This window comes from Cynocephalus volans, chromosome 10 (genome assembly GCF_027409185.1).
Source record: "Cynocephalus volans isolate mCynVol1 chromosome 10, mCynVol1.pri, whole genome shotgun sequence".
Classification (NCBI taxonomy): Eukaryota; Metazoa; Chordata; class Mammalia; order Dermoptera; family Cynocephalidae; genus Cynocephalus; species Cynocephalus volans.
In genome coordinates, this window is record NC_084469.1 from 107,659,752 (window position 1) to 107,673,418 (window position 13,667).

At 48.4% G+C, this 13,667-nt stretch overlaps 1 protein-coding gene across 2 annotated transcripts in view; it reads right to left on the reverse strand.

The window, feature by feature from the left end:
- The window catches only part of BRD4 (bromodomain containing 4), an 85,669-nt gene that overhangs the window by 30,968 nt on the left and 41,034 nt on the right, over nucleotides 1–13,667 (reverse strand). For both annotated transcript variants that reach the window (XM_063110313.1, XM_063110314.1), the window contains exons 2-3: nucleotides 4,493–4,811; nucleotides 529–666 (exon numbers count right to left, since the gene is read on the reverse strand). In XM_063110313.1, coding sequence (XP_062966383.1) covers nucleotides 529–666; nucleotides 4,493–4,777 — 423 coding nt within the window. In that variant the 5' untranslated portion in view covers nucleotides 4,778–4,811. The remainder of the gene's footprint in view (nucleotides 1–528; nucleotides 667–4,492; nucleotides 4,812–13,667) is intronic.

Sequence of the window (13,667 nt, forward strand, 5' to 3'; positions counted from 1 at the left end):
ATGATCTGGCTTCACGGCACAGCCAAGCCAAAAGGTTTGGCTACGGGGTTAGGAAGAGACCTTCAGGTCTACATGTAAGACCAGGAGATTGTATGGCCAAGAGTTAGCAATGGTACCATCATGGTTCCAGGAGACCATCACCCACAGAGCAGCCGAGCTCATATGGAGGTTTCTGTCTGAGGACACCTCTGCACAGCTACACTATAGTAGGCTTTTTCCTGACAATTTACATCTTACACACGTACTTTGTGGTGAGTCCTCACTACACTTCCACATCTTCTCTACTAGACATGTTCAGGTAACAAGGATGGCTTGCAAGTTAAACATGGCCAGCACTCTCCTCCCCACAAAAGAAACATATCCGTCACCACACAGCCACAGGTCCCATTACCTCCACCTCCAACAGTCTCCTCCTGCTGGACTAGAAGCCCAGCCGCGCCCAGCACCAGTGTCCACAGGCTCCTAGCATGCCTGCTGCCACCTCCTCCCCACCTCCCCGGGCAGCTGGACATCTGCCCCACAGCTCACCTTGTTGTAGATGTAACAATTTGTAAACATAGTGTTGAAGTCCTGGATACATTCCTGAGCATTCCAGTAATAATTGTTTTCCAAGCGCTTCTTTATTGTTCCCATATCCATAGGTGTTTTAATGATCTTATAGTAATCCTGGAAAGCAGAGAGAGCAAAAGGCCAGTGTTTACCTCAGCAGCCATATGGCAGGGATGTGAGCTGGACAGGTTGGTCTGCCCATTTCACTTCAGGTCACTCCACAGCTAAATCGATGGAAGCCACAGCACAGACTGAAAATTTTCCACTGCAGCAATGAGGGATCTCAAGGGAACCCAGAGATAAAGTGGATGAGAGAAGGATGTCTAAATGCTAAGTGTCAATTTGGAGGGAAAATGTGCAAATCTGTCAAGTGCCCTGTCTTGGAATAGGTTGTTTTTAGTCAAAATGTATGCTTCTTTTAAAATATCCTTTCATATTTAATAAATAATGGGAAAAGCATACAGCCTTTAAAAAAGCAGTTCTTATCTACCAAAACAACCCATGTCAGATCCTTTTTGTTCTCATCACTTGAAATTTCATACATCCATAAAATACAAATTTCCAGGAGCCGGTGTGGAGACCACCCAAAACAACTGCACTCCCTGCTTCCTGTCACACTGAAGAACTGTGAAGCACAAATCCCCACCTGTCAAGTTCACTGGACTTCCATTTCTTTTACTTGCACACAGTCTACCACTAAGGACCCATCAGTATCCGGACACAGTTGAGTAACTAACCAGGTTTAACTGCCAAATGAGGAACTGGTCAGCCTTCACAATCCTCAGTAAAAGAAAAAAAGAAAAAAGAAAAGAAAAGAAAAAAAAAAATCAGCCAGCCCCATCCTCAAACATCTTACTCTCCAAATGCTAAGTAGGAGGAGCCAGTCAACAGGTACAGATGGTCTTAAAGTCCTCAATATCAAACTGTCTGTATGATCCTCACAACTTTTCTCTAAATCTAAACCTAGCCTAAACAATAAAAAAAAAAAAAAAAATTAGGGGCAGATCAAGCAGTGCCTGGGTTTCCAGGTGGGAGGACCACAGAGGATCAGGCTGGGGGGCTGCACACAGACACGAAGCCCCCAGTGGATGGTCCAGTTCAGGTCTCTTGGCCAAGCTGTTGAGAACCGCATTTTCTGAGGCCATCACCTACACTGAGCATAGGCACTCCTGTAATTAAGCTCGCGTGAGGTATCAAGAACCACATCCAAATGGGATACCAATGGCAGATGGGCTGGCTGGGGTGGACAGGCTGTTGCAGGGAGGAGGATAGATAGACCTACACTTAGCAAACACTGAAGTCCTGCCCGGAAGTGGTGGTGGACAGTACTAAACAGGGGTATGGGGGTGGGATTTTGAGTTGCTCTGACACCCGTGAGGAGGGAACAAAAGCCACCCACTTATATGTAAGGGCTGGCAAAGATTACAGCCCTGCCCTGGTAAGGGCTGCACATGGCCAGGCAGAAACCTAAAAGGGGTGTCTCAAACCAGACTTTCTACACCAACACTGTGGTCTGAGCTCCTTTCCCCAGAGAACCAAGTCCAAATACATCTGCTCCAGTGGAAATTAAGACTTTATTCTAAATCTAGAGGTCAAAGGTCTTTAAAAATGGTATCTGAATTGGCCATAGTGTGTCAGGTGGCTCAAAGGCAAGCAGGAGGGAGGAGGCAGGACCAAGTTGGGTGGGAAGAAGAGGGAGAGAACCTGACAGCCAAGGCAGTGGGCTTCCAGGTCTGACAAGATGCCAAAATGCATGTGAGGATCCAGAAGGCATCAGAAAATAGTAGAAGGAGGAACACTAGTTTGGTGGCACTATTAACATCTCCTGAAGGAGGGGGTCCCAGAAAGCTGAGTTGTAGCATGACAATGCTCCTAACTGACCAGCTCCTCTGGGTCAGCCCACACCACACCTGAGACCACTCTCGCCCAGCAACCTGGCTCCTCACTTTTCCATCTCTGAACACATCAGATCAGTGCCAGCACCGACCGGCCCCTTTTTCCTACATCAGAGCTGCTGAGGATGACGTCAAGAGTCACAGAGTCAAGTGTTTTCACACTTTGCCTGGAGCAGGGGAATCCTGGCCACCCTCGAGAGCTCAGCCTCTACTTCACAGAGACTGATCTTGAACTCTTACAACCCCTTGCCCTAACCGACCACTCACACTTGTCTGCCCCACTGGCAAGTGCTGTTCCCTTTGGCTCAACTGGTATGCTGCCTTCTGGAGATCTCAAGTCCTCCAGCCCCTCTTCTCCTCTGTCTTCACCCTCTCAGCCCTCCACACCTCTGGCCCCTCTGTGTTTTCCTGTAACAAACTGACCCCTCCCTTCCAGTCTGGCCCTGACAGATCTTCCCTTCGAAGCCAAATTTCTTGAAATGGTGGCTTCACATCCTCACCTTCTCATTCACACCGTTGCAAATCTGGTGTCTACTTCTGTGTCACGTCTTCCTAAGGTCATCAATGCCCTCCTAAAGGCCAACAGGATGGTCAGGTCGGAATCCTCGTCTGTTTGACCTCCCTGTAGCCTCTGATGTGGAAATTTAAGGAACTGCTCTCTGCTGGTGATTCTCTTGGCTCTTTTTTATAGGCCTCTCCCGCCCCCATAAGTACATTGGAGGCCCCGCCCCACCCCCATGCAACCTCTCAGTTCCTTCCATTTGCTCTAAGAATGTCATTCTCAGTGGTGGATCTGCACAGCCCAGCTAGAGGCCAGTAGTGCAGCAAGCTCCCACACACAGCCTCCTGACTGACCTGTAGGCCACCACAGTTGGCTGCCTCCACGCCCAGTCTTAGACAATGGCAAAGTGTGGCCCTTTTTTGCCTCCACCCCTTTCTTGAACCAGTTCATTACCCAACCTGCAGTGCCCCCTCATGACTCTCTTCCCCTGAGTGTATATGACGTGTATTCAGTGGATAGCACTGGACAGCTGTCACAAACACCATGGCTTTCAAGCCAGGAGGGTCACACTGGTGCATTCATTCTTCTTGAACGTGGACACCTGGTGAGGCTCAAACCATTTGTGTATACACGAGCAGTTCTAGTCCTTGTAGACCCAGCCTGGGTCAGTGGCTGCAATCACCTAATTCACTTGCCAGGGGGTGCATGGGACTTGGCAAACAGCAGAGGACAGTTTAAAGACAATTAGTCCTTGATGCTTCAAAGAAAAGAAGAAAATGAAAGCATTTATTCTGTCTGCTCCCTGCGGTTCAGTCTGAGATACAAGCTGAGCTTCCAGAACCACCTTCTAGGAATGTGGGCAGATGGGAGAAACTCTCTAGGGAAAGAGAAGAGAAGTGGGGGCACAAAAGAACAAGAGCAGTGCTCTGGGCCATGAAAGGGAGGGAGGGTAAAGCTACTCCCCAGGGAGGCACGGCCTACAGCCATAGCCCCCTCTCAACTGGCCCTCTCTCCAGCCAGGACCACTTCCATGAACTTGCTCCCTGGGAGATAACTGCTACTTTTCCCCACCCTGGGCTCTAGGTTGACGACGATGATACTAGCAACCGTCACTGCAGCTAGCCAGTCCACCTCCAGCACAGCTTGACCAACCATGCCTACTTTACCAGGCCCAGCCAACCACAGCCGAGAAAGGCAGGGGGCCAGGACCATCAAGTGCTTTGACATTAGCTTCCCATGGAACTGGAAGGAAATCTGTGAGCATCCCTTCCCCATCTCATTTCAACTCTACACAAATTTCCCCAGGAACCCAAGTTACTGTTTGAGCAATGAGCTCGTACCTTCTCCTTCCCCATTTCGATTCATCAGGACTGCTGAAACTGCTTACTCAAAGGGCCCCACAGGTGTTGGCACTCAGGGCTGGGCCCCAAGCTCTCACCACAACTCCAAATGCTTTTCCATCCTCCCCTGGAGTCTGCCCTCACCCGGAGACACAAAGGAGGAGACCTGGAGGATGGCTGCCCTCAGCCCTGCCCAAGCTACTCACAGGGAGGTTCAGCTTGACGGCGTCCACAGGTTGCTGGAAAGGCCACGCAAACTGGTGTTTCCATAGTGTCTTGAGCACCACTTTGAGCAGATATTGCAGTTGGTTCGTCTGCCTCTTGGGCTTGTTGGGGTTGGAGGTCTCTGGGGGTGGGGGGTTGGTGCTGGCTGCATTGGCTGGCTGGGGTTGGGCCTGGGCCTGTGTTGTAGACATTTGGGAAGTTTCTAGTCCATCCCCCATTACTGGCAGATTTCTCAATCTTGTCCCAGGGCCACTCTCCGCAGACATGCTAGTGATCCCATCACATTCTTCACCAGGAACTCTATAAGGGAAGAGAAAAATCCCCATCAGAGATCAGGCAGCAGACATGTGCCGCTCATAATGACACATCCCCCAGCTGTGACCTCCAAGGACTGAGCTCCCCTGGCGGTGACTGGCCAGTTTGGCTGGAGCCACTCTGTGCACTAACTAAAAGGGTTCTGATGCTTGCTCTTCTCAAAGACTCGCCACACGGCAGGGAAAAGAGATCACGTACCACAGCAAGGGGCAGCACATGGATGCAAGAGCCCACCAGGAGCCAACAGGGGCTCTGAGACCTGCAGAGTTCAGGGGGAAGGAGGTACAATAAAGCCACATTTCACAAATGTGCACCTTCCCTTTCCCACCTGGAAGCCTTCAGGAGACACTGCCTGTGTGGGGGAAAGGATGACTTGCAAGCCCCTAAATACGGCGTTTACATTAAAATTCTTGTTTGTATTTGTGGTTCACAAAACATTGAGCCAAGTCACTCTTTCCACTTGGTGAGCCAGAACCAGGCAGGGAGGAGCAAAAAGGCTGGACCTCCTGCCCTCCATGGCCCACACGGTCCACTACCCAGTGTTCAGGGAAAGCCTCATGATGACTAAGAACATTTTCCTGGTGACTTAAACAATGCATGTTTGCTAACGAAAGAAATCCCCCAAGCGTACTGCTGATAACATAAAAATGAACCCATACTCGACCTACCATTTTATCAACTAGAAAGGGGAGCCTCCTGTGGCAACACAGGCCCCTGCTGTCAGTATCTGTCTCAGCACTCTGTCTGGTACCCTCCCCTCATCTGAATGACTTCTGCAGAGGGCCATGCCAACTCTGCAAACTCTGCCACAGGCATCCTCACGAGGGAGACTCTGTGCACTTATCCAGTTATTCCAATGGGACCAATTCCAAGATGTACAACCTCAGGTCAGGGGTACACACGTTTTTATTACCAAACTGCCCTCCATAAATGCAACAGCCCACCTCTTACCTCATGGTACCCAGAGTTCCCACACTCCTCTTTAATGAGAAGCATCTGCTCAAATGCATACTGCCGTTTGCATCCCCTTTTTGTATACTGCCTGTTTATGTCACTCTTCTATAGGCTAGAAAAAGTACGAACAGCTTGAAACTCAGTCCCAATAGTAAGAAAGATTTTGTCAGCTAGGGGTTGCCTGCATCTCACAAGCACTTCTAGTAACAAACCTAGGTCAGTGAAGTTCAGTGGAGAAAAGAAAACCTTTTTAGCTGAGGAAGTCAGGCAAGGGCTTAGGAAAGGGGGACAGATTTTAATTTAGGACCACAGGTCTCTGGCAGGTGGAAGGGACAAGAAAAGACAGGGCAGGCTAGCTGGCTCTGTATCAGCTTTCACTCTGGCATTCACTTAATGGGTCTAGAAGCAGATTTATGCCTAGCACATATCAGGCCTTCTAGTTGTCAATGAATTACTTTATAATTCAGTCCGAGTAGAATCTAAACCAAGGCTCCTGCAAGCCTTTTTGTAAAAGCAGTTCTGGCAAACTATCATATTTCAAAAGCACCAGGGGAGAACTTGCTACATAAAGCACCTTATAGTCCATGGTTAGGGCCCATGGCAGGCTGGATGACTGCCCTGCACATGGGTCCTGGCTGCAGGGTGAGCTCGAGGGATGACAAGGAGCTGGAAAACTAACATCTCCAGAGAACCAGCTTCTTTCTTCCACAGAGCTCTGGCAGACTGCAGGTACAGCTCTCATATGGTTAGAGTAAGGCAAAAGAGAGTGCTGCTCTGAAGGAGAGGCTGCCACAGGGAGGGCACCCATGCGGGAGCCTAAGGCCACTTCATGCAAGACTCTGAAGGGGACACAGGGTATGAATCCAACGCAGAAGTCAACAATTGGCAGCGACAAAGACACTGTACTCTGGATCTCATGGATTCAGTCTGAGAACTAAATCCTTACTTTAAGAGGAGGGGCTGTGTTCTTTCCCTTCTTTTTCACTAAACAGGTAAGAGATTTAAAAGTGTGTCTCATGGGCCGGCCCATGGCTCACTCGGGAGAGTGTGGTGCTGATAACACCAAGGTCACGGGTTTGGATCCCTATATAGGGATGGCCAGTTAGCTCACTTGGGAGAGCATGGTGCTGACAACACCAAGTCAAGGGTTAAGACCCCCTTACTGGTCATCTTTTTAAAAAAAAGTGCGTCTTGCCCATTCAGAGAGGGAACGAGAATCGCTTTCTTTTAAAAACCTGAATAATTCATTAATCCTTTAGCTCAGAGAAGACAACACTGTAGAGAAAAACACACTCGTGTCACCTGCACAAAGACATCACTGAGCTGAAGGGAGGGTGTGCTACAGCAGCGCCCGTTAGGTGTTTAGAAGTGCAGGGAGCCAGCCAGAACTGACTGCAGGCTGCAGGCTGCAGGCTGCAGGCTCGTCGTGGTTGAGAAACCAGAAGGGCCAGGCAAGTTTGCAGGAAACTGCTGGGAAAGGTGGTCAAAAGATGACACAGCAGAGCGTTCTCTCTCAAATCCTCCATGGCTAAGTGGATGGGGGTAATCATTTCAATAGCAACCACAGAAATTGAAGGTGGGGGCCAATGAGACAGGAGAAGACAGAGGGAAGAATGATACCATCCACGTTTCAGCTTGCCAGGAGCCTTGGTCAAGAACAGAGAAAATACAGGACACATTAAGTGACTGGCTGGATGTATTGATAGAAGGGCAGCACCACAGAAAAAGAAAATGCATAAGGAGAGTTTAGGGACGCCTGGAGTCTGCTGGGAGAGGGCTTCTATGCAGCAGGACCAACATTTCCAGAGAGACCGAAGGGGACAAGTGTAACATGGCCATATCACAAAGGGAGGCCCTGATGCACTGGAGAAGCTGGAGCCTGGGAGGGAGGGTGCAGTGAGTGAGGCTGAAAAGTGACATGCGGTTTGGTTTCTACTATTAGATTTCACCTAGAAAGCAGCTCAGGAAACACACAGCTGACACTGTGCACTGAACACGTCAGGTGAGAAACAGGAGGCTGGGGGCAGCCCCATCTTGGCGGAGAAGCTCCCACCCCAGAGCAGCAGAACATGTCAGCCACAAGCCACCAGGGGTTCCAGCCAAGCTCATCCCACCAAGAGGAAGCAACTCCATAAATTTTCCATTAAGCAATGGCATTCTGGAAAACTCTAAGCAATGTTCCTAAGGCAAGATGAAGTCAAGGTAACTGGCTTCTGGAGTTTTGGGGCTGGGCTACACCTTCTCTCTTTCCAAAGGGACTTACAGTAAAGCCAAGGAACACAAGGAGGACTCTTGCTCGGTACCAGTGACCACCCTTCTTCTTCATCTTCACACCAGGCCCCACAGGCCCTTGAGCCAAGGAAGGTGAATTTTCTGTTCACAAGGTAAACGGAGATTTTTCTCCGGAAAACTTGACTCTCTAACTTTGCTTCATCTTGGTGCTTTAAAGTACCATGTGGAGGGCTTTTAAAGTGGGGGTACCTCATCTTCACTTTACAAATAAGGAAACCAAGGCAAAAAGAGAAGTAAAGTAATTTACTTGGGAAACAGAAAGATCAGGTCTAAGCAGCCAGGGTGGCCCAGACTGGCATCTGACTCCTGTGCGGTTTCAGGTGGCCTTTGAGCCAAGGAAATCCCCACTAGCAAGCTGAACACATACCCCACAAGGATCCAACACAGACAGTTGAGACAGGCTGGTCGCCATCCTTAACTAACATGAAAAAGTAGGCACAAGATCTACATACCCATAATGACTGAGGTCAATTCCTTGACAAAAGAAATTGCTCAAGGCTGTCAATTCAAATGAGAAGATAGGACATGCTCAACAGATGAGACAAACCTGAGAGACACAAATGCCTCAAAGTTTTTTAGGAGGCTCTGAGGACACCAGTGACAGGTGACATCAATGGCCCTCACAAGGGGGATTAATATGAGATGTCCAAGACTCCTGCTCCGCACCCACTCTGGGCCTGCACAGCACCCACACCTGAAGAGGCCACACTCTGACCCAACGCAATGGTGCTATGCCTGACAGCTTACATTTCATGACTCAGCCTTCCTGTGACCACAGGAAAGTAAAATCTTAGGGAAACTTCAAGAACCCATTCATATTACAAGGAAACCCAACCAGAACTTCTTCCAGTCTGTTATGTGCCAAGGAAGAAAGGTACCAGTAAGAAATTTTTTATGTGAGAGGTGGATGACTCTTATAAGGCACAGAACTGACTAGGTCAGTCTCCTTGGCCAAATTCTTCTCACAGTGATTGCCTCTTCCCCACTGCTGCTGCAGGCCCCAGCATCTATGCTCCAAACAACACAGCCCCCATCCCTGTCACCTTCAAGCCTTTCACTTGCTAACTCTGCTGCCAGGACACACAGGTGCACACATACACACTGGCCCACAGCACCTGGTGCTTCCCTGGTCTCTTTCTTGTGCTTCTACAATTAGCCTCACACGCAAGCACACAGCTGGGAACCCGAGAGCAGGCCCATCTATTTCACTCTTGTCCTCCTAGCACCTAGCAGATGTGCACTACGGTGACCACACCCAGATTGTCACTCTGGGGCTTCCAGCTCAATCTCAAAGCTCTGGAAAGGGAAAACCGCTCGTGCTCTCATGTGGACAATGTGGCGACTGCCAGAGTCAGTCACTCGCTCAGGCAATGCATCCTTATGCGTCAGGCCCTGGACTCAGCAGCTGACACACATTTGCCTGAGTGATTAAGTGATGCTTGGGATGAATATTGTGAAGAAGGGCCAGGCTGCTCTGGCCACAGACAGGGAAAGAGGGACCTTTCCTGACCTGGAGGACAGTGCAGCATTCCTGAAGGAGGGACAGAGAATGAGACTGGGAGGGGCTGGGGGAGGGGGTGCACTACTGTGATGAGGCAGGAAGGCAGGACCGATGCAGTAACAGCACAGGCAAAGACCTGCAGGCAAGAGAAATACCAGCTACATGTGAGGAGCTGAAAGCAGGGCAGCCAGGATTCTTGTGACAGAGTAGACGTCGTCTTCAAAGTTTTCCATCTAAAAGATTAAAAAATGCTGCTCCTTCTCCATTTCATAATGACCTGTGGCCAAGAGGCAGGAGCCACCATTCTGCGTGTTAAGAGTTAGCTAAAGGTCAAGGGACAGGAAAAGAATTTCAATTATTGTTTCCAACCCGAAGAACATGATCCCACTGAATGTCCTATTTTTGAATCTACTCCCAGTAGAAATCCTATAACATGTGCCTAGTTTAGAGGAATAAGAAAAAAAGGATGAAGCGAGATTAGTTAGTACCATGATTCCCAAACTGGGGGCCAAGGCACCCCGGGATGTCATGTTAAACCTAGAAGGACACTGTAGAAACTATTAGCACAGCAACTGATACTTTCACCATTAGACTGTACTATATCCCTCTCAACAACACCACAGCTTGCAAAGCTTGGTGTTCATCAGCAGGTGCTGTAATAAAAAGCAAATACCATTAAAAAAAAAAAAAAAAAAGCTAAAGTGAACAGGGATGTAGGTGGTGGAGCCTGATCTGGAGCCTGATCTGGTCTAAGGTTTGAGGCGTTTGTGCAGTGCCCAACTGGCACACACATCCCATTAGGAAGTAACTATGGTTCCGTAAGGATAAAACGGGAAAATTTATCCTTTCAATGTATGTGTTTTTCTTTCAAACAGATACATAGTTGTTGGGACATTAGTACTTATTTAGTTGTTTGGACCTAACTACCTAATGAACAAAATTGTTGGGTATTTCATTAGGCCTATGAGCATAGTGAAAAAACTGAGACACTTAAGAATACTGTAAGCTGAGAAAGTTTGGGAACCTCTGTATTAACAAAAATAAAAATGTAAGGGCCGGCCCATGGCTCACTCGGGAGAGTGTGGTGCTGATAACACCAAGGCCACGGGTTCGGATCCCTATAGAGGGATGGCCGGTTAGCTCACTGGCTGAGCATGGTGCTGACAACACCAAGCCAAGGGTTGAGATCCCCTTACCGGTCATCTTTATAAAAAAAAATAAAAATAAAAATAAAAAAATAAAAATAAAAATAAAAATGTAAAATTTTTCCCTTAAGTTCACAGACATCTGATTAAGCATGCCTGCTTTCAAGGATATTTTCTCCTGTCATATTTAAGTGACTTGAGAAAATTTTCAGGACAGACAGTATTTAACAGACAACACAACTGTGATGTTTCCCAGCTTTCAACAGAGAATATTTTATTTCCTTTGACATTAACCTAATTTATAATCTAGCCAAGAGTCCAGATAAATTAGAAATCTACAGATACAGAAAACCAAAAAGTCCAAAACAAGTCCAGAAAGTTCAAACATTTTCCACAATGATGGAGTTCCTACTTGTAAAGGAGGTGGCAGCAAGCCCTCTCCGTTGGTATCCTCTATCAAGTTGCAGTTCCCTGTGTCGTCCCCACCCCCAATTGGCTCCTGTCCTTTGATGGTGCTTTCAGGGTCTCTAGATGGGCTTTGTTCTGGGCTGTCACCATAAGAAGCATGGCCTGGAGCGACCTGTTCGCAGATGGACCTATTCCCAGACCAAGAAGGGAGATTAGGAGGCAAGAGAGAGAATCAGAGAAGCGGGGAGGGAGTGGAGATAATGCAGATGGACTTAGTCTGGGACTCTGAGGGCACGCAAGAGAGGAAAAGAAAAAGACCACACACAACTATCCAGAAATAGGCTAATTTCTGAAGATTCAGTGTGACCTGCTATACTCTGCACTGTAGTTTCATCAGAACTACTTCCTCCCAGTGGGCCCAGTCTCCTGCCTCAACTCTGTCCTGTTCATTCACTCACCCTCCTCCTGAGGTGACACAGCACACAGACAACAAGACACCAGGGGAGGCCAGAGCAGTCATAGAGATGAGTTTTAGTTAATGAAATCCTCTCTGAATTCTCTCATGAGATACCATGACTGCACTTAGCAGAGCTTTAAGTGACCCATCACCACACTTTCCCAGGGCCCAGGAAAACTTACCAGTACATACCTGCAGCTTTCTGGGCCCATGCTATGTATCAGCTTAGTTAATCCTCACAGCAACCCTACAAAGCAGGCGGCAGCTTCATCATCACCACCATCATCCCCACAGTGACACAGAAGGAGAGTGGATAGTGGTCTGCATAGCTAGAAGTCACTTCAACCAGGCATATGCTTCAAGTGCTCTGCTCACCAAGCACAGGGGCAACCACAAGAGACCAGAGGCCTGGTCAATCAGAGCCGCTGGGCCCAGCGAGTCTTGGGCTAGCCCAGCAGCAGCACCATACTTCCCTGTATCTATCAGCTGGCTTGCCCTCCCTGCAGAAACAGGTGAAAGCCACGTGGCCCATGAGCTGTCTCAAGTCAGATTTCTAGTAGTGATATTTCCCAAGCATGTCATTCCCGTGAACAAATCATAGCTAAGACATTCTCTTGACCATCTGTCCGCAATGAGATGCAGCCCAAGTGATAGGTAAAATCTGAAGCACACTTCCCTGCTGAAGCCGTGGGGCAAGGGGAGCAGACACCAAGTTGTTTATGCTTGCAAGCAGTAAGAGGCCTGAGGGTATACGGCTTGATCTTCTTTCACGCTAAGCAAAGGCTGACTCCCAGGCCTCTCATGAAATTACAAGTTCACAGTCGCACATACCCTTCAGAAAGAGACTATTTCCCCACAATTGCAAGGCTCTTGTATAAAGAATTATTTAGGAAAATGTGAGATTCTACTAAGAAACAAAGAGAAGGGGATGGGGCACCCTGACTTTGGTAAAAACTTGGTCATGTCTCAATACTAGTCAATTTACAAATCTTATCCTGTCCTAGGAATGCCTTTGCTGAAATGCTGTCTAAACAATATTCATATCAGAAGGTCTGTTCCCCTCCTGGTCCTAGAGCAGCGCAGCGGCTCCTTCACATTCATGATGGCGGCCCTGTTTAATTGTGCAATCTGTGTCAGTGGGGGAAGCACAAACAGGATTACTTTTCCATCTGACTGGCTCAGGCAGCTGGTGAGAACAGCGCTTGTGTCATCAGCCAGACTGCGCGGCCTGGAGCCAGGCCAGCGGCCGTGCACTAAGGCAGCTCTTAGAGCCTTGATGCTCCTTCCTGCAGCTTGTATACACCCTGCCCCAGCCCCCTTGGACCTGCCAGGCAGAGACCCATCACCTCAGACGCTGCAGTACCTCAGACGCTGCAGCCCGCCTTCAATCAGAGGCCAAAGGGGAGATAAGCTGGCCTTCTTGCCGGGGAGTGAGACACACTCGAGCTCTCTGTCCCCCACTGGAGGGGATACACAAGGACCTTGGAGCCATGAGGACTAGGGGACTGGGGAGGCCAAGACCCTGACAACCAGAATTCTAGTCTCTTTGCTTTATAAACCAAAATCCACAGGTCAAATGAACTAGGGGCACTGAGAATGCTGCACCATCTTTTCGCTGCAAAAGCTGCCAGCAGCTGGAATGATGAGCACCTCAGGTACAGTGAAAGGTTCCATTGTTACATACGGGTTATGTCACGGTGCTGATAATTAAATCTGGGTGGATGGATTCGTGAATTTAAAATGTTCCTGTGAGAAACATACAGTAAAAACCAAACCAAACCAAACTTTAATGTGAACAAGACCAAAACTGTTGGGCTAAAACATATTCCAACAGGGACAGACTAGGCTACTTTTCCTATAAAAGGCCAGACAATAAATACTGTCAGCTGTGCAGGACAGTCTGTTGAAATATTCCATTCTGCTGTCACTGTAACACAAAAGCACCCACAGACAACCCTTAAACCAATGAGCCCGGCTGTGTGCCAATAAAACACAAATTGGCCTGCTAGCCATAGTCTGTAACCCCTATTCCAGAGATTTCCAGAGTTTGTGAAGTCGAGAGAAACACATGTGATAAAATGTTG